This window comes from Carassius carassius, chromosome 40, assembly GCF_963082965.1.
Source record: "Carassius carassius chromosome 40, fCarCar2.1, whole genome shotgun sequence".
Taxonomy (NCBI): Eukaryota; Metazoa; Chordata; class Actinopteri; order Cypriniformes; family Cyprinidae; genus Carassius; species Carassius carassius.
The window spans coordinates 7222759-7243079 of NC_081794.1; the positions used below are offsets into that span (position 1 = coordinate 7222759).

General features: G+C 35.3%; 1 protein-coding gene across 3 annotated transcripts; it reads left to right on the forward strand.

The window, feature by feature from the left end:
- Positions 1-1247: 1247 nt before the first annotated feature.
- On the forward strand, positions 1248-19636 carry p4ha1a (prolyl 4-hydroxylase, alpha polypeptide I a). 3 transcript variants are annotated; one of them, XM_059531922.1, is made up of 16 exons: positions 1248-1394; positions 4994-5101; positions 5319-5415; positions 7988-8139; positions 8993-9130; positions 9218-9469; positions 9855-10048; positions 10563-10739; positions 11342-11412; positions 12193-12258; positions 16051-16150; positions 16235-16288; positions 16394-16459; positions 16548-16616; positions 16870-16966; positions 19130-19636. In XM_059531922.1, the coding sequence occupies exons 2-16, from the start codon at positions 5008-5010 to the stop codon at positions 19198-19200; spliced, it is 1698 nt and encodes a 565-aa protein (XP_059387905.1). In that variant the 5' UTR covers positions 1248-1394; positions 4994-5007; the 3' UTR covers positions 19201-19636. The 3 variants fall into 3 exon arrangements, with proteins under 3 accessions (XP_059387905.1, XP_059387903.1, XP_059387904.1); XM_059531920.1 differs by lacking the exon at positions 12193-12258; XM_059531921.1 differs by lacking the exon at positions 11342-11412 and having other exon boundaries at positions 12188-12258.
- The last annotated feature ends 685 nt before the right edge of the window (positions 19637-20321 follow it).

A 20321-nucleotide genomic window follows, 5' to 3' on the forward strand; every position in this document is an offset into this window, starting at 1 on the left:
AGAGCGGCTGTAGTTCCTGCCAGTGGCGATGTCTGTACATCATTACACTAACAAAAGGTACTAAAAGCATCTGCTTGTTGGATATGCCTTTGGATATTCCTTTTGAAAGAAGTGTGCTAAATTGTATTTGTGCGCTTGTAGTTTTTACAAAATTTTTATAGGCAAATTTAAAAACAAATGTGGGCTGCTTGTAGATAACGTAATATCAATAAAAGGGCACGTACATGTACGCTACATAAAGCAAGCACACTTCCATGATTATGAAAACACACTTAAGAACACTTTTTAAAAAGCGTATTTGAAATAATCTTAAATCAGAAGTTTTATTTTAAAGTGTATTTTAAGTCACAATCTCTTGTCTCGCTTGAAAGAAGTACACTTATTTTGATGTTCTGACTTACGTACAAAAGCACAATTTTAGCTGTTGTTTCATATTATTTTCAAATGTTATTCCCTTATATTTAGGGTACATTTTATAAAATATTTAAATGAAATTGCAGTTAAACCTATGAAAGCATTCAGTTCGGATATAGCATGTTTTTTTTTTTAAATAAGCTAAAGTGTACTATTTTTTCACAAGGGATACATATCGATATGCATAATATACTTTTTGGGCATTTAGTTGGTATTCATAGCGAGCACCTTGAAATGTGCAAATAGCCTTACATTGTACTGTATATAATATCAACAATTATTCAACTCCAATAGCGCAAGTTTATCAACGTTTTATGGCATGATAGTTATCATCAGTGTACCACATACAATAAATATCTATAAGATTTTTAATGACTTTAATGACTTATGCATGTGTTTAGCTTTTTTTTAAACCTTTGCCTCAGATCTCCAGAGTTGAAATGTGATAATCCATTATGTAAATATGAATTATCCCATTATACTCTCAAATAAAAAAACAAGCCGATTTTAATTGCATTGTGTGAAAATGATGATACTGATGATATGAAACTGATAATATCATTATTTCATTATTTAAAAAAAATGCGACTGTACCTCGCTTGGACCATCATTTTCTTTTCAAAACTTTCTACCAAGTTCTGTTAAGATATGCTTGGAAGGAAAAAGCCATATCACGAATTAAACAGGGTTAAATTTACCAAAAGCATTATTTCTATTCTAAATAGACCTGAGAGACCATTTGTTCCAATGGTAAAAGTAATAAAAGCGTACAGTACATGTTGGTAGACTGTAGTGCAGTTTGTCTTTATGGTCAGTAGATGGCGCTGCAGCTCAATCACTTGTGCTCTGAAGCTCTAGCCACAGTTCAGCAGCGCTGATCTCCACAGCTCCGATCCAAACGAGCCGCTGAGGAGCAAGAGAGGAGCTAACCAAACAACGTTTTCCGATTTTGCAATATCGACGAATTCCAGGGAGGGACAGTAAGTTGACCTGTTTATTACGCTTCAGTAAATATATCTAGAGTTGTTTGCACACTTCTCACTATCACAGACACAGACTCGAGACACTCTAGAAATTTCCCCGCAAATTTCCATAAGTTTCCCGTTCCGTGTGCTAACCGTACTATTGCTCGCATTCCGTGTAAAATGCTTGGTTGTTAGCACATTTTCTAAATTTTTTTTTTGTTTTGTGGATTTTGGGGCGTTGAATTTATCAGTTGTTAAAACCAGCTTGCGTTCTTATTAACAAAAAAAAAAAAAGAACCCTGCGGTATAACACATTACATTACTTTACATTAGATGCCGGATTATTTTCGAATAGTTGTTTGTTACGGCATTGTAACATATAAACTGATATTTACAACATGTAATATGATGTTTTTTTTAATCATTGTACCAAATTATGTTAATTATGGCTTAATTTGAGAATGAACTGGTTTTAAGAAAACAAGAGTTTTTCTCCTTGTATCTGTTCTGATAATATGAACAGACTAAACATATTCAAATATTATTTGCAGCGGTGAAAAGATACGGAAAAACACGTTTACTTAAAGAAGTAAGAAGTTAGTACAGAAGTTATAGAAACAGTGTTTGGAGATGTTCTGGGGGAGGGGAATGGACGTGGCACTCAATCCTCCTCCGTTCACAAATATCCCGTTAACTGTAAATTAGTGTAATAATAACAGTTGTTATAATAATGTTAAGATTTTTGTCACTCGGGTTAACATCAGAGCAGACTATTCTGTTTTAACAAGTACACTTACTTGATGTACCATGGTATGAAAAAAAACTGACCAAAACAAAAGATGGTACATATATTTGTATTTTACTTTTTTATTAGTGTTATGGACACTGTATTTCTGTCTGACTGACATTTAAATTAGGCCCTAAAAGTCAAGTTGTTAGTTTGAATGCCCAGTCATATTTAATGATAGGCCTATTTCTGACTGAAAATGTAGTTGTTGTACCATATGAAGCATGATTAATCTTATATGACAAGTAGTTTTTTTTCACCAGTGCACAGTAATTAAATCCAATATGATATTCCAAATGTAAAGCAAGCAGTATATTCCCTAAAAGAGTAATATATTAAAAATACATTTATTTCATTCTAAGTATAGTTTAAATCGATTCACATTTACTGAAATATTGCTCAATACTTACTGATATACAAATTGGAATTCAACTTTATTTGGAGTATCACTTGTGAACAATGCAAATTTCTTAATATTAAGCCTAAAATGTGTATTAATATCACTGTTGATGAGGATTGTATGATCTTTGAAGTTCCACTTTAGCACAATCAAATATACTTAAGTATATCTGTAGTTGGATTTAAGCAATACTTCTGCACAATTAAAGTGCATTAAATGCAAAGTTAGCTGTTCCAATTTACCAGTTTAGTATGATTATAAAAATTGCACAGTATTGTAGTACGTTTATTTTTCACTAGATGAATCCTTGCTAGGATTGGCCTTACTACAAAAGGTGTAGTCCTTTTCTGTTATGCTGACCACATCCAGTAACCTGACTTCACCCCAGGCTATTGCTTTTTTAGTGTATTCACTGCAGGATTTTAGGCAAGCTTTTTCTGCAAGTTAACACTAGTTCCTCAAAGGCTTAGTCAAGTCACATGTTCTGATCACATTCTTGTCTTTTTGAGTTAGGAAGCATAACTTTTTTAACATGCACTTGTTTTCACAGGAGGCATCTAAAGCGTTTGTTTGCTACTGTTTTCAGGGGATATTTGTGCTTGTGCACTTTCCTGTAGTGCTTGTTTTAGCAGCTGTTTTTGCTCCTAACAAATGGTTGAGTTTATGGAAACGGCTGGGGAATGCATTTGTAACCTGTTTTGAGTTTTTCTAACTCCAGAAAGCTGAAGTGAAGTTTAGGTCAAGCGACGGTCAGAACACAGTTTTTCCAGATTGCTTTTTAATGATTGAGGACTAGCTGTTTTGCCTTGTATCGGTCAATAACTTTGGTTTAGAAGTTTAAAGAAGCCTGTATTCTTATAGTCCCACAATCAGACACATAAAGCTGTGCGTTTCTAGTTTCTCTTTTGTTTTTTTTTGAATAGGTAAAATGAGTGACTCTCAACCTAACCAGACACCCATTGTACGAGTAACCTACTAAAACACAATGAATTGTTCTAAATACACTGCTGCAGTTTCTATTGACCTTGAAGCCACTTATTAACAAAAGTGAATAGAGATCATGTTAAATTAGCGAGATAAACCAAAACTGATATATTTGAGCAATGTTAACTTAGCCATGTGATGCTAGGATGTTACACTAAAAATTTGGTTTTGTTCAAAAGTTCAAGAAGTCTTATGCTGACAAGGGCTACATTTATTCAATCAAAAAGTACAGTAAAACAAAAATAATGTAAGATATTATTACAAATTATTTTATTATTATTTTCTTTATAATCATGATCAATTTGTAATGCATCCTTGGTATATAAACATAGTAATTTATAGAATTATTTTGCTTTGGCATTAATACATTGGGGAAGGGAGAAGCTTGTGCAATCTGCTCATTAGTTCTGCTCTATTTATAAACTGAAGCCAGAGTTTAAATGAATGCAGTCAAGCTGATGGCTTCCTTCTTGTTTCACAGTGCCAGTGGGCACTCTTGTTTTGAGTGGACATCTGGCTGGCTCTGAACTACTCGTCACGCCTGACAGTGGAAGTCAGAGCTTTTTGGTTCCCAACTTTCTTTAAAAACTGTTATTTCTGCAGAAGAAAGAAATACAGTACATTTGAAATGAGATCAACTTTCATTTTTGGGTGAACTTACACGTGGGTCATAAACTTCCTTTTTTGAGAAAATGATTTGTTGAACTCGATAGACTTTCTTTATCACTTTCTGATTAACACTGTTTCTGGTATGGTGTGTGTGTTTGAAGCTGTGTGTACATTTGACTTTACAGCTCAAATATTTTTAATCTAGATGTAATGATTTTGATTCTTCATTCAAATGCATTGTGCCCATGTTTTACATAAACTATTAACCACTTCCATATCCAGGAATGTTTCCAAGGGAATCTGCTATTCAACTAGAGTTGATCGACTGATCTAAGTGAACTAACTTCTTCTGGTTATGTGTTACTGACACACACAGTAATACATTTTTATTTTTAGCAATGCATTATTATATTTTGTTAAAGCATTCTTTTAAATACACTTACTAAAGAGAGCAAACAAGTCATACAATAAAACAACAAACATAGTATACTTAATACAAAGACAGCATAATAAAAAAGCCTAGAGCGATGATGCTGCACAGATGCTGATCCACCTGTACAAACAGAATTTCTTTTTATCTTTTTGAATTTAAAAAAAAAAACTATTTTTAATGTTAATTTAAGTTTAATTTTTATTTCATTTTTAGTTTTTATTTATTTGTTGTTGGTCATTTTAGTGATTACTTCAGTTAGTTGCAAAGGCAACATTTTTAATGAACAAATTAACAAAGTGTATTCAGTAGTTTTAGTTTTATTTATAACCCTGCAACAGTGCAATGTATTGTAGAGAGCTATGTATAATTTTATAATCTAAATCAAAGTTTGTCTCTTTTAGGTTGTTTGTTGAAAATGGTGAAGATGGGAGTTAGGAGTGTGTGCTGTATTTTACTGGTTTCTCTGCTAAAGTCTTCCTCTGCTCACAATGACTTCTTCACATCTATTGGTATGCAACCTTTTCACCTTTTTATAAATGTGTGTTTGAAATGTTCCTGCAGGTTCGAACAGGTAACATAAGCCTCCAAGCCCATGTTCATGAATGTTTGCTACTGATTATACACTAACAGAACATTAGAAGATGCAGCTGACACGTGTTGTGGAGAACTAGACCAGTCATTCACTAATAGCTGATGCTCATTTGAGCATGTGTTCTTTCCTGGCAGGTCACATGACAGATTTGCTGTACACAGAAAAAGACCTGGTGACGTCACTGAAAGATTACATCAAAGCCGAGGAGAGCAAACTGGAGCAAGTGAAACAGTGAGTAATATCTGTTGATACAGTATCAACATTATGCATATAACATGTATAACAGGTATCTGTAACAACAGGCATAACTCATCACTGTTTGTATTGGCAAGGATTGATTTCTGAAAGTGAAAAAACAGAATGAATATATATATATATATATATATATATATATATATATATATATATATATATATAAAATATCAAATCAGAATAAACATCTGATATTTATAGATGGTTTCATTGGGCGCACACGTCTGGCCCTAAATTAACTTTTGGTCTGTGTTGTGTATAATGGTCTGGCTAGCGGTGCTGTCTACAAACACAGTTAAAGTTAAGGTGATGAGTAGACTGAAGTTGGGCTCAGGTGGTTGTGCTGTGGGATGTGTTTCACATTTATTTATTTGTGGAGACTCGCCACGATTTTAAGACTAAATGATTTTCCAAAAAGCTTTGTTGAATAAACATGAGCACGTACTGCACGTTTAATAATAATAATAATGGTTCCTTACATTTACATGTTTAAATATCAAAACGAAGCACAGGTGTTTTTATATCACTGTATTTCTGAAGGAAGACTTGCATGTTATACGCCTGATAACGCAGCGTTTGTGAGCGTAGCTCTGCTTTCTTTACAGCTGTTACTGGGGAAACCTCTATTTCTCGCACTTTAAAGCATCTCCTGCTGGCAAAGTCCACCTGATTTACGCAGCAAACATATTTCGTTTGTTATCAAAAAAATATCTACTCTAGAGGGACTTGGCTGTTGTTATTGATTCTATTTGGAAGTCTACAGGAAGTTAGGGCCACAAAAGTGTGCATGCGCAATAACGTTTGTTTATGTTGTTGCCGTTGAAACCGTCTATACAACAGTTCTTTCTGATCCTCGGATCTGATTGGCTGATAAGAGTGATATTAGAGTCCAACAGCTGTTTCAGCGCTGTATCACTCTGCTTGCCGAAGTTGCTGTATTTCTCATGCCAAAATCCACTTTAATTTTATAAATAATACTGTTTTGTGTCGCAGAATGTAGTTTTAAGAGTTTTTAGGCAAGAATGTACTTGTTTGGACTACAAATATGCAGTTTGAAAGTGAAAGTGACGTGACATTCAGCCAAGTATGGTGACCCATTCTCGGAATTTGTGCTCTGCATTTAACCCATCCTCAGTGCACACACACAGAGCAGTGAACACACACACACTGTGAGCACACACCCGGAGCAGTGGGCAGCCATTTATGCTGCGGCGCCCGGGGAGCAGTTGGGGGTTCAATGCCTTGCTCAAGGGCACCTAAGTCGTGGTATTGAAGGTGGAGAGAGAACTGTACATGCACTCCCCCCACCCACAATTCCTGCCAGCCCGGGACTCGAACTCACAACCTTTCGATTGGGAGTCCAACTCTCTAACCATTAGGCCACGACTAATAAATATAACGTCTATTTGAAAATTTGCTTCAAAGTTTCTGGAGATGTGCTCCAGGATGTCAGCGGTCGTTTAGCACTCATCACAGAGAGTGCCTCACTTCGGCCTGAATTTGGAATTTGCAGCTGGCTCTGATGTCTCTATAGTGGTTAAACGTGAGATTTAATTTGTTTTGGTTAAATGTAGGGTTGTCAGCGTTAACACGTCAACGCACAAGATTAATGTGTTAAAATAATTTAATGCTTAATGTGTTAAAATAATTTAACACAAAATTACTGAAACAAAATTTCTATTCTAAACTTTTTTTCCCCCAATTTCACTTCTCTGTTAGCAGTCAGATTATTTCTGACAACTAAACTCTGGGAAAGTTTTCAGTCCAGCGATCCAGCAAGTGAATCCATTCAAAGCAATCAGTCCAAAACAGGGCTAATGTAAAGAAAACGAGGCTGATTGGATAAGAGAAGGCGGAGAGAATTGATACTCACATTGCGTTTTCAGTGAATTAATTCCAGTGTGTTTCACTTTAAAACACAAGCTCTGTGATAGTCTACGAAGAGCGCGAGAGCTCACTCACGCGTCGCGCAGTGTGAAATACAGTCAGACTAAACGTAACGTCAAAACATCCCACCACTGTATGATATGCAAACTATGTTTTCTCGGCTGGATAAAGCAAACCAGTTTCTTCTGATGTTTGAGTTTTGATGGTTGAGGATTGCAGTCAAGGAAAAGTCACGTCTCTTGGTTTCCACGCACATTCAGGATAAGGTTTGATTTGTCTTTTTATATCATTTGGTTCTTTGGTTTCCTTTTGGAGTTCCCCAAGTGTCCTTTTTTTAAATATATGTCTAAATGTATCTTGAAATAAACTAGCAGAAGAGTTTTTTGTGAGATTCACCCTCCAATCCTTTTGTTTACTTTGCTGGATATAGTAAATAATGACCAAATAAACGTATTGCAAGATAAATGGTATATGTTTAATTTCATGATGAGTATGCGATTAATCGCACCCTTTTTGTGTGATTAATCAAGACAAATTTTTTATTTTTTTCCCCCCAGTCTTGTAATGTGGCATCGTTATATGTAGCACCATGCTCCTGGAGCAACATTTCATTTTACTGTGTACAAGCTGCATGTAAAGCCATTCTGACACTGTGTGTTGTCAGGTGGGCTGAGAAACTGGATGCTTTAACAGCGACAGCCACACAGGACCCAGAGGGGTTTTTGGGTCACCCTGTCAATGCCTTTAAGCTCATGAAGAGACTAAACACGGAATGGGGTGAAGTGGAGGACCTCGTGCTCAAAGACATGTCTGACGGTTAGTTTCACTGTAATTCAACCCATATTTACATCTGTTTATTCAGCATTTACAACTGATACACTTATTATTAATAGTATGAAATATTTACTTTTAAATACCAAATTAGGTGACTATAAACTATTCCCAGAAATACTGAAAATAATAGAAAATTCTAACAACACCAATCAACATGTTAAAAACATTCAAGTAATGCCTTGCAATGTTCATTACAAACAATAAAAGACTCTTCTTGAGACATCTAATGAGGTTTTCTGATTTCAAATTTTCTGGGTGGAGTGGTGTGGCAGGGGGTCTCATAATAGAGTCTGACTTATGTCACTTTTCAAGTTTAAAACTTAGAACATAATACAACATTTTCTACATTTCTTCCATAATACCACATTAAAGATATTCCAAATCGAAAATGAGATACTGTGAAAAATGATTAGGTGTAGACGAACACCTACACAGATGTTGATCTTTCATAACCATCAATAAAAAAGGGGGAAATTATTTTATTCTGTAATGTAAACATGGACCAAGTAACATATACTGCAGAAAGCTGTCATTCTTACTTTGTGAAAAAATACAAAATAAAACATTGTATAATATATATCAACAAAGTGTGTTTGTAAGGTACATTGTTTGCTAGTTTTATGGAAGAATGAGTTGATTTGAAACATGTATGGTAGTTTTAGTGCAGTTTAGATGCAAAATATTTTGTTGTGTCAAGCTTAAAATTGTTTGAGTTTTAAATAAGTGACATATGTATTGAGAAATGTGTCCTATAGTGATTGTATACTGTAAGTCAAGATGTTCTTTCTTATTATATATATTTTTCTTATTAAAAGATAACCATATTTTCTTCTAGGTTTTATCTCAAACCTGACAATTCAACGTCAGTATTTCCCTAATAATGAAGACCAGACCGGTGCAGCCAAAGCTCTCCTCCGACTGCAGGACACCTATCAACTGGACACACAGACCATCTCTTCTGGAGACCTGCCTGGTGAGTATGAACTCTCCTCTTTCCAAACATACTTAAGATATACCTTTTTTGCATTTGTATGACATTTCATTGCATGTTTTCTTGTAGGTGTTACTGCAGGCTTGCCGTTTAAAAGCACCATGACGGTAGAGGATTGTTTTGAGCTGGGAAAAATCGCCTACTCTGATGCAGACTACTACCATACAGAGTTATGGATGGCCCAGGCACTCAAGCAACTGGATGAAGGAGAAGAATCCAGCGTTGAAATTGTGACAGTGCTGGACTACCTCAGCTACTCAGTCTACCAGCAGGGGGAGCTGGAGAGAGCTCTGGACCACACCAAGAGACTGCTGAGTGTGGGTTAGTCTGATCTACAATACTCAATATAAATCTTATCACAATATGTCTTAGTGTGACTGTCAAATCATGCAGACTGTGATTTATATAATAGAATATATGCTTTTCTAAATACATCTGTTCAAATAATCTGGTGCATTTTTCACATTCCAATATATTTGACAGAAAAATTAATTATCATAAACAGTCAGATTTTTTCAGTGTCATGCATCCCTAATTTAAACACAGTTTGCACATGCAATTGAAGAAAGGAGACCAAAATATCATACCTTTGAAATTGACTGTTCCTTGGCTGCTGCTTAAATGTTGACTATTAGAGATATTTGAGACATTCAACAGTTGTCCAAACTATTACAAAATGTTTAGCACATTTATCTCTCCTGAACAGATCCTGAGCACCAACGAGCACTCGGGAACCTAAAGTATTTTGACTACCAGCTAGCCAAACAGAAGGAGGCTGAGAAGGAGCAGAGTGTCAAGGAAGAGAGCAAGAAAGAACCAGAAAAGACAGTTGGGAAGGGTGACTATCTCCCTGAAAAGAGGAAATATGAGCAGCTATGTAGAGGACATGGAGTCAGAATGGTAAATAATAAAATACTGTAATGGCTGCATAAAAAAAATATTCACTATAATGTCACATTAAGCATGAAATGCTGATGCATTAGCTGAATAATTTTTAATATTTCAGTGCATCTCTAGCTCCTCAGCCACGTAATTCAGCCATTTCAGTTGTTTTTGTGTGTGTGTGTTTTTTTTTTAATACTTTGCATCGATGTAACTTATTTATAAAGTAGTGGTTTATGTATGTTAGGTAATTTATTAGTAAAGACAGGATTTTGAATAATTTATGCACACCCAAGGTGGTAATACTGGCATAAAACAAAGCTCTATTTTTGTCCATTCAGTCGAGCAAAGCTCAATACATACTGCAAAAATAAGTAAAAAAAAAAATGAATGAGTTTTTAACTTCTTTTCATGATAGTGCCTACCTGGTTCATCATTTTGAATCCAACTTGTAATGCTGTGAAAGAGCATGAAATACCAACCATTTTATTTAATTATTTGTCATGCTCAAGATAAATTCTCAATCTTACAGAGCCCTCGCAGACAGAGACGTTTGCAATGCCGTTACTACAACAGTAACAGACATCCTTTTTACATAATCGGCCCAGTGAAACAAGAGGATGAATGGGATCATCCACGTATCATCCGTTACCATGATATTATAACAGAGAAAGAAATGGAGAAGGTCAAGGAGTTGGCCAAACCAAGGGTGAGTTCAACTTGTAGAAGTCAAGTCTCCTGAAGAGACATGATCACTTTATATAATGAACAGATTTATTTGTATGTAAACACTGATAAAGGCACATACATAGAGCATATCAAATATGATGAAGAGAATTTTTTTATTTCCATTACAGAAACATGCATCCCTAAAATGATTTGAAAGTGCGCAAATATTTTTCCACTGTAACAAATTTTCATCTCTTAAAATCGGACAAATATGTTTAAAAATGATGTCCACCCTTGAGATGAAGATGAATTCATTTGAATTGTAAGTTATACTAGTGTAAACTTACCAGGTCTAACATTTTAAGTTGTTTGGTATTAGTTTATCAATAAGGATAATTTTGTTAAAATAAGCAAATAATAAAAAATACTTCTCAGAGTATCACAACCTCTGACCTGTCATCATTCAGAGGCCGTTTTAAGTTATTAGTCCAGAGTGTAATCAAAGGCTCATGTAAAGTTTGAATGCTGGTGCTCAAGTTAGTTGGATATCATGACAAACAGAAAGAGTGTGTTGGTCTGTAGTCGGTCACTGACACTACAGCTGCTGTGTAACTCATGTACTCTGGCCGGTTGGCTCAACAGCTGCGCAGAGCCACCATCTCCAACCCCATTACTGGTGTTCTAGAGACTGCCCAGTATCGCATCAGTAAAAGGTAAGGCTCCTGTTGGTCTGTAGCACAGCCAACCCAGTAGTTTCCCCTGCTGCATGCTGGAAAAGCAACTAGAGTCCAGACAAAGGGGATTTATATCACATGCGTAGTATGGGTGGGTGGTCCAAAGTCAAAAGGTTGGAATAATGAAAGATGTCGCTTATGCTTACTTCCATGTATTTGATTAAAAATACAGTAAAACAGTTCAACTGTAAAATAATAATACAAATTAAAAGAACTGTTTTCTATTTGAATATACCGTATTTAAAGATTTAAAAATATTCTTTGAATTTTAAGCAGCCATTACATTCTGCATTGTCACACTATCTTTTAGAAGTCATTCTAATATGCTGATTTGCTTTCCACAAAAATATTAAGCAGCAAAATCTATTTATAAACACTGATAATAATAAATAATTAATAATAATATTTTTTTTGTATATACTTTGACATAATCAATATAATTCTACTGTTATTGCAAAGTACATACCAGCCACCGGCCCATATGCATAATAAATAGATATCCCTATTTGTTTTGCTGTTCTTGGGAATGTTGCTTTTCCACTACTTCTTCACACACAACAGGTACATAATCGGTGAACTCGGTAGCAGTAGCAGTTCAACCCAGGCAGAAGCTATCCGATGTGTTACATATAAACTACCCATGCAGTCCAAGTCCACAGTTGGAGTAGTTCAGTATAACGACAGAAAATAGTGACAGCAACCTTTCACCTCACTCTTTCTATCTCCTCTCTTTTTCTCGGTGCTGGCTCTATAGCTCAGGCGTGCCACCGTGCATGACCCACAAACTGGCAAACTCACCACTGCCCAGTACAGAGTCTCCAAGAGGTAAGGGGTCAAGGATGAAGGGCAGAGGTCAAATATCAGTTTGGTGTCCTTCAGACAAAAAAATTAAATTTTCTTAGAAACTAGTACTACAGTAGAACAACAGTCAGATGAGATGTGGTCCGGCCTTATGTCAGAAAAATTGATATTCCCTTCCTGTCAGCCATTATACTGGGCTGGTAGCACATGTGCCTCTGTAACACACAGAATTGCGGCGGTGCGCCCTGTAGCCTGTATCATTTCATATTAAAGTGTGAATGAAACTATTGAGTTTACGTGTCAGATTTGTGCAACTTTCAGCTGCGGCAGCTCTTAAAGTAATAGCAGTCAAATAACTTAACCAGCTGCTGTGATCTCTGTTAATCAAAGAACAAAAGAAAAAAAGAGGAAATCAATAACTTTTGTAGCTTTAAGGAATCATCTACATTTAATTTAGTATTTAGTGTTTGATGACTTCATTCAGTTTCTGTATAGTTCCTATACTTGCTGAAGAGCACTGGTAAATAATGGCTTTACTATATGTGAAGATTATTTTAGGTCACTTAAATTAGAAGTTATACTGTAAGTGTTGGATTGCTATAGTTAATCGCTTAATATTAGAATTAATATTAATATTTTCCTAGAGACATAAGTAATATTGGTGTCGGTGATACCTTGAACAAATTTTAAAAATATACTTTCTTTATGTTGTTTCATCATTAATTTGAAGATTGAATGTGAAATTATTGCAATATAAAAGTATATTTAAAAACTTTAATGTTAGGGGAGATTCATTGCGATTAATTTCAGGGGGAAAAAAGTGTGATTGATTAGTTAATTTTTTAATCGATTGACAGCACTTACTATATATATATATATATATATGACAAAATATATATATTTTTATATAGGCTGGTAATTTAACGTGTTAATTAGATTGATTAATTATGGAGAAAAATAACGCACTTATCATTAATGCATTTACGCATTTGCTCCGCCCCAGACCATACAGTCGACTGATGACTAATATGAGGCAGAGCAACAACTTACTGCTTGATGGAGCCTAGAGAATTTCCCTAAAACTCAAGATACAGGGCAAAATGCCTGTTTGAAATTGTCTCATATTTACATCACATAGTTAAGAAAGTGCAATATCACACGAGTGCAAATGTGATACTCGTCTCATACAACAGTTCATTAAGAAGTTAACTTAATATTGTGTTATTTTAGACTGTTTTGCCAAACAAAATATCAAGACAAATTTGAACTGTTCATCCCCGAGCAACCCAAAGCAGCATTTCATTTCTTAATTCACGTTTTGAACGAATTCGTTGAACCATTTGGTGCATTGAATCAAAGTATCGCGAGAGCGATTCAAAGTCAAAGTCACCTTTATTTATATAGCGCTTTAAACAAAATACATTGCGTCAAAGCAACTGAACAACATTCATTAGGAAAGCAGTGTCAATAATGCAAAAATGATAGTTAAAGGCAGTTCATCATTGAATTCAGTTATGTCATCTCTGTCAGTTAAATAGTGTCTGTGCATTTATTTGCAATCAAGTCAACGATATCGCTGTAGATGAAGATTCAAGAGCACAAGGAGTCATCTGCTCTCTAAACTCTTGCAGTACTTTGATGTCACACAGCGATTGATCTGATTGGTGATGATTCCACGTAAAGTCGAACAAGTCTAATGATTCAATGAACCATTCATTGACCAATAAAAGAACTTGATGACTTAATCATTTAGACATTGATGATTAATTAATCAAATTAATCGCACATCAAATTTGGAGAAATTGTTCTGAAAATATCATTTTAAATCGTTGTGCAAAGCATCAATAAGAGATTACAAAAAGTAGGTTCAGCAAGAAATATTTTGTTAAAATTGATTACATACATTATACTCTTTTGGACTGTGTGAGTAAATGATGACAGAATTGTCATTTTTGGTTGGGTGAACTATAACTTTAATCATTTTATTTTATTTTATTATTACTATGAAAATATTACATTATTTCTTTAATGAAATGATACTCTAAATAAACTAAAACTGCCAGTAGGTGGGGGCAATGAATGGTTCATTGAATAATTAGGCTTGTTCAACTTGAAGCGGATCATCGCTAATTTAAGTCATTTGATACTGGGCACTAATTATCTGACGATTTACTGGAAAATGTTGATGAGTTGATCTACAATATTAACATTTTTTATATATTTCTCTATACCTATATATTTAAATTAATGCAACAATGCTATGATATGAAATTATTTATTGTGAGCTTTTGGCAATTGTTTTATTCAAAATTACCATTCAAACCATTCAAAAGTTTGGGGTCAGTAAGATTTTTTTTAAACTAACTTTTATCTAGTAAGGATGCATACAATTGATCAAAGGTGACATTACATAATTTTATAGTGTTAAAACGTGACACTGAAGACTGGAGTAATGGCTGCCGAAAATCCAAAAATGCAATCAAAACAATAAATTTGAATCGACAGAAATGTAATTTTTGGTTGGGTGAACTATAACGTTAATAATTTATTTTCTTAATTGTATTATTATTACTATGAAAATATTAAATTATATCTTTAATTCAATTATACTATAAATAATATACTAAAAACGAAAAAAAAAACTGCCAGTAGGTGGTGGTAAATGTCTTAATGATTAAGTCATCGAGTCATTTATTCATTCGTTTTGTTCAAATGGCTGATTCATTCAGGAGAGAAGTAAGGGGTTCATTATGAATGGTTCATTGAATCATTAGACTTGTTCGACTTGAAGTGGAATAATCACCATCAGATCAATCGGTGTGTGACACCAAAGTACTGCAAAAGCTTAGAGAGCAGATGACTCCTTGGGCTTTTGAATCGCTCTCGCGGTACTTTGATGTCATCGGTCTGTGCAGCGCCACTTCAAAGCCAACGCGACAATGGCCAATGGTTCAACGTGTCAAATGGTTCACCCAGTTCGTTCAAAATGTGGATTAAGAAGTGAAATGTTGAAATGATTCTCTAAGCTCCATCACGCAGTAAGTTGTTGCTCTGCCTCATATTAGACATCAGTCGACTGTATGAAATGGCAGATGATCCACATAGGTCTGGGGCGGGGCAAGTGCGTTAAATGCGTTAATGATAAGTGCGTTATTTTTCTCCATAATCAACCTAATTAACGCGTTAAATTACCAGCCTATATTAAAAATATAAATTTTGTCATGTAATATATTTTGTCATATTTGTATTATTTTAATGTTATTTTTAAACCTTAATTAAATGATCTCATAACATTTTGGTATTAAAAATGAGGATGCTTTCACACGCTGATGCAAAATTTGATAAAACTCATGATACATGCCTAACTTCTGAAATAATACTAGAGACTGCATGGATGCCTCCCATGATAGAAAATTCAGTTTTACTATTTAAAGTCATGCTACTTTTGTAAATTATTTATAGCATTTCTATAACCTTGGCCATCTCATCACAAATGTGCCTGTTCGAAACCAACCAAACACTTGTTTCTGTCACTTACTCACAGACTGATCTAATTAACCTAATTCAAAGAATGGGCAATTTTGACATGCTTCTGCACGGACAAAGTCTGTCTAAATCTTATCACCTGAATGTTGCATACTAACAATACTAAAAGTTCAATCACATACTAAACATCACTTTACTTTATTGCTGAACTCTAATTCTGCAGCTGGTGTTGTTCTGTTTTGAAACTTATAAAATGTTATACAGATTAAAAGAAAAGAAAATGACAGTAGGAACATGAAACTCTTATGTTGTTATTGTCTCTTCTCTCAGTGCATGGTTGGCGGCCTATGAGCATCCAGTTGTGGATCACATAAACCAGCGCATAGAAGACATCACAGGCCTCGATGTCAAAACAGCAGAAGAGCTACAGGTAAGGTTCATGAGGCATTTAATGCAGGAGACTGAGAATAGTTAGGTTCAACTTTTTTAACTTTATACTTTCTTTCTCCCTTAGGTGGCAAATTATGGTGTTGGTGGACAATATGAGCCGCACTTTGACTTTGGACGGGTAAATACAAAGTTCTTTAATCGTTACCCTGTTACATCGAGAATGCAGGGTTTTCACACACATGCAGTTTATTCATAACATGTCGTTTTTACATTTTTCTACCAGAAAGATGAACCAGATGCCTTTAAAGAGCTGGGCACAGGAAATCGGATAGCAACCTGGCTCTTCTATGTGAGTAGGATTTGACCTGTCCTGCCAGGATTGGTTCTTCTACTCTCATCCTCACTTCATTCACTATAAAACATGGGCTTTATTTCAGATGAGTGATGTAGCTGCAGGGGGCGCCACAGTCTTTACAGAAGTTGGAGCTGCAGTAAAGCCAATGAAGGTGCTGTTTGTTTATGTTTGAGGGTTTTAAAAAAATGGTACATCATTCTATTAATCTTAATTTTTTTTATATACAGAAACCATATATATCAAAATATATTCATTTTTGCTAAAGATTTGTGATAAAGAAGTATACCTTAACATACTTTTCAAACGAAGTACTTGTGGAAAGAATATTCTTAAGTGTGGACTGAATGATATGGCTGCCTTTTCTATTAATAATTGGCACTTTTTGTGTTTGTGTCTGTGTTCAGGGTACAGCTGTATTCTGGTACAATCTGTTTCCCAGTGGAGAGGGAGATTACAGCACAAGACACGCAGCTTGTCCAGTACTGTTGGGTAACAAGTGGGGTGAGTGTCTCAGACTCAGTGTGTTGTCAGGAGATTTTCTTTATGCTCTGAATGTATCATGCTTATATAAGTAATTATGTATTTCTATGAAAAATGGCTTTGTATGTGTTCCTCCTTATGTGTATACAGACTGATTTTAACTGCAATTATCTGACAATAGTTTTAACTAATTATTATTATAATAGGAATTTTCCCCATTATTCCATTACAATTATAAATATAACCTTCTTGAAAAAATCTGTTATTCCAGAAATAATAATAAAAAAGGAATCTTGCATTTAAAATCATCTTGCATCTTGAAAGCATGTCATGTCTAGGGATGGATATCGTTAAGATTTTAACGGTATTACTACTCTTACCGATACTGCTTAACGTTCCGGTACTTTAACGGTATTCTTATCGGTACTTTGTGTTGTGTTACTTTGTATTGTGTTAGGCAGTCGAAAACTTTGCATTTCTCTGTCTGCACATAATGCACTTTTGAAAGATGCTTTGACAGATTGCTTGTGTTTCCGCCCTTACATGCAAAAATGTTGTTGCACTTATGACAACCAGTGTTGTCTGCATCAACTCTAGTGAAGTATAACCACACTTTGGAACGTTTTGCTGTCTCCGTTATTGTCTCTCTTTGTATTAAGCGGGAGTTTTCGTACTGTAAGGGGCCGTTCACATAATCGCGTCTAAAAACGCGTGGAAAACGCCAGGCACACCGCTTTCTGATTTTTTTCACCAAAGCCTTCAGGCACTTGCGCTCCTGAGGAGTCTGCCGTTGCTAAGCAACCATGACCTGCTCTCTCCATGAAGACGCAGAAATTTCAGCAATGGATAAATGGATTTGCAGCACTAAAAACTGCTTGCAGTAGCTCTGCTACTAAATTAATGTTTTTAACTCGATGCGGTGCGGACGCGCCTGGAAAAAACGAGCTCGTCGCACTGCGTCGCTTCCATTATGAGTGTGCATACCGCGTGCCTACATTTGAAATAACGAATTTGAGCGCGCAAAAGACGCGATATGTGACCGGCCCCTTATGCGTGTGTGTGCGCCGCGCTCGTTCTTGTTGTGTGTGTGTGTGACTGACAGGCTCCGCGGCGCGCATGAGAGATCTCGCAGATCTCACAGACAAACGTCTTAATAATATTGCAAATTAGAAATGTTTGGTAAGATAAAATGTGCACAATAACATTATTAAGCAAATCTCTTCGCTATCGTCACTCTTTATTTTTAAGCGGGAGTTTTCATACTGTTATGTCTGTGCGTGCGCCGCGCTCGTTGTGGTGTGTGTGTGTGTGTGTGTGTGTGACTGACAGACAGCCTCCGCGGCATGCATGACAGATCTCGCAGATCTCATAGACAAACGTCTTAATATGATCGCACATTAGAAATGTTTGGCGAGATAAAATGTTCACGATAACATTATTAAGCAAAAATACATAGTACATTAATTTTTTCCCTCCATTACCGAAAGCAGAACCGATAGCGTCAGATCTTACTGATACTACGGTCTTTCATAATTTAGCCCCTTGGCCATTATAATACCGGGTTTCGGTACCCATCCCTCATGTCACCCCTGTTACCACCATAATTATTGTTTATAAAAAATAATGAATTTTTTCCATCAAAAAAAAAAAATACTTTCATCATCCTTTCAGGACATGAGCACATAAAAGTCTCCTGATTTTTTATGACTTTATCTTATCTATTGTGTTTGGTTTGTCACAATCTTAAATCATCAACTGTTGCTATCATTGCATTTTTACCTAATAATTCATGCACTTAATAAAATAGTTATTAATGTCAAGATAAACTATCAACCATTTTTCTTTCTTCATGAGTATTTCCTGCTGTATTAGCAAATAAGCAAATGTTGTCTTGTTGTGTCAACCCTGTTACTACAACTGTCCCTATTTTAAAAATGTATAAAATAAATTGTTTTGATTTTATTCATTAATAGGTTTATAGTTAGTAATGTCTGTTTGAACTATCAATGCTAACTTCTAAAGCTTCCTACACTTTATGACCTTTCAACCCTGTTTGTTTTCTGAAGGCAGCTTCACCATGCCTTTACTTGGCTTGAGATGGCACCATGGATTTCCTAGAGAAATTAGAAATTTCAAAAATCAATCTGTCTGATGTCTTTTCCATTCTCTCTTTTTGTCCGTTAGTGTCAAATAAATGGATCCACGAGAGAGGTCAGGAATTCAGGAGACCCTGCGGCCTGAAAGAGGCAGATTGATCAAACACCTCCACCTTCTTCCTCATGCACTCCTCCCCCTGGACTCTGAAAACATGAACGGCACCCTCCATGCTGTTCATGTCCACTGTGTCCACAGCAGCCAACATGTGACCTGTCACATTTATTTTTAACTGAAGAGTGTGTGTGTGTGTGTGTGTGTGTGTGTGTGAGCCAGCCTACAGTTACATTACCACTGTTAGTGCCTTTTGTCACTGCACACCAGAGCTTCAAAAATGGAGCCCTGACAACACTCCTTTACAAACAGGCCGTTAACCGTTGAGCTGTATAATGGCATCATATCAGCATATCTTCAACACTTACTCTGACTGACAGCCAGACCAAAGTGACAAACATGAGAAAGAACATAAAATGCTTGTTTGCAATGTTCACAAAATGATAGGGGGAAGTCTAATAAAAATGATTTTTCCAAAATGAATCTTTTTGCTTCACTATTGCCCTTCTCCTTTATTATTTAACTTTTTTAGTCAAAATTATTAGAACACTAGTATTTTCACCAGGTCATAATTTTTCAGGTAGGTTTCTTGAAGCATCTTGGTGATGTAACCACTCCTCTTCTCGGTTTATTGGTTTTCGTTTATGTATACGCTTTATTTTACAAGATTCATTTTTATTTTTTCAAGGCCATTGTTAGATGGCAGTGTTTCCTGTCATAGCTATGCAAAACATTTATTTAAATAATATAGCTATTAAATGGTTTCTTGTTATGATTTGGAATCTGTATTAACCACAGAATTATTATTATTATTATTTTTGGTGGTGGCTGTGCTTTACAGTTAAATTATTAGTATGTTAATTTCAAATGAAGTAAGGTTTTGAAAGTCTGACAGTAATAAGTGTTGAGTACTAAGGTTAGCCCTGCCTGCTTTAATGGTTTCAGTGATTAACAGATGAAAACATTTGTTAGAAATTTAGAAAAGTAATCATATGTAATCAGTTAATTACTTTAATAAAGTAAATGAAATAGTTGCACTACTTGTTACGTCTTAAATATGGTATATTGTAATCTGTAACCTATTACACTTTCCAACACTGCTCATAGTTAGTCAGGTTCCTACATTAACTGAACCGTGTTACTACATGTTGATATCAGACCATCCAAA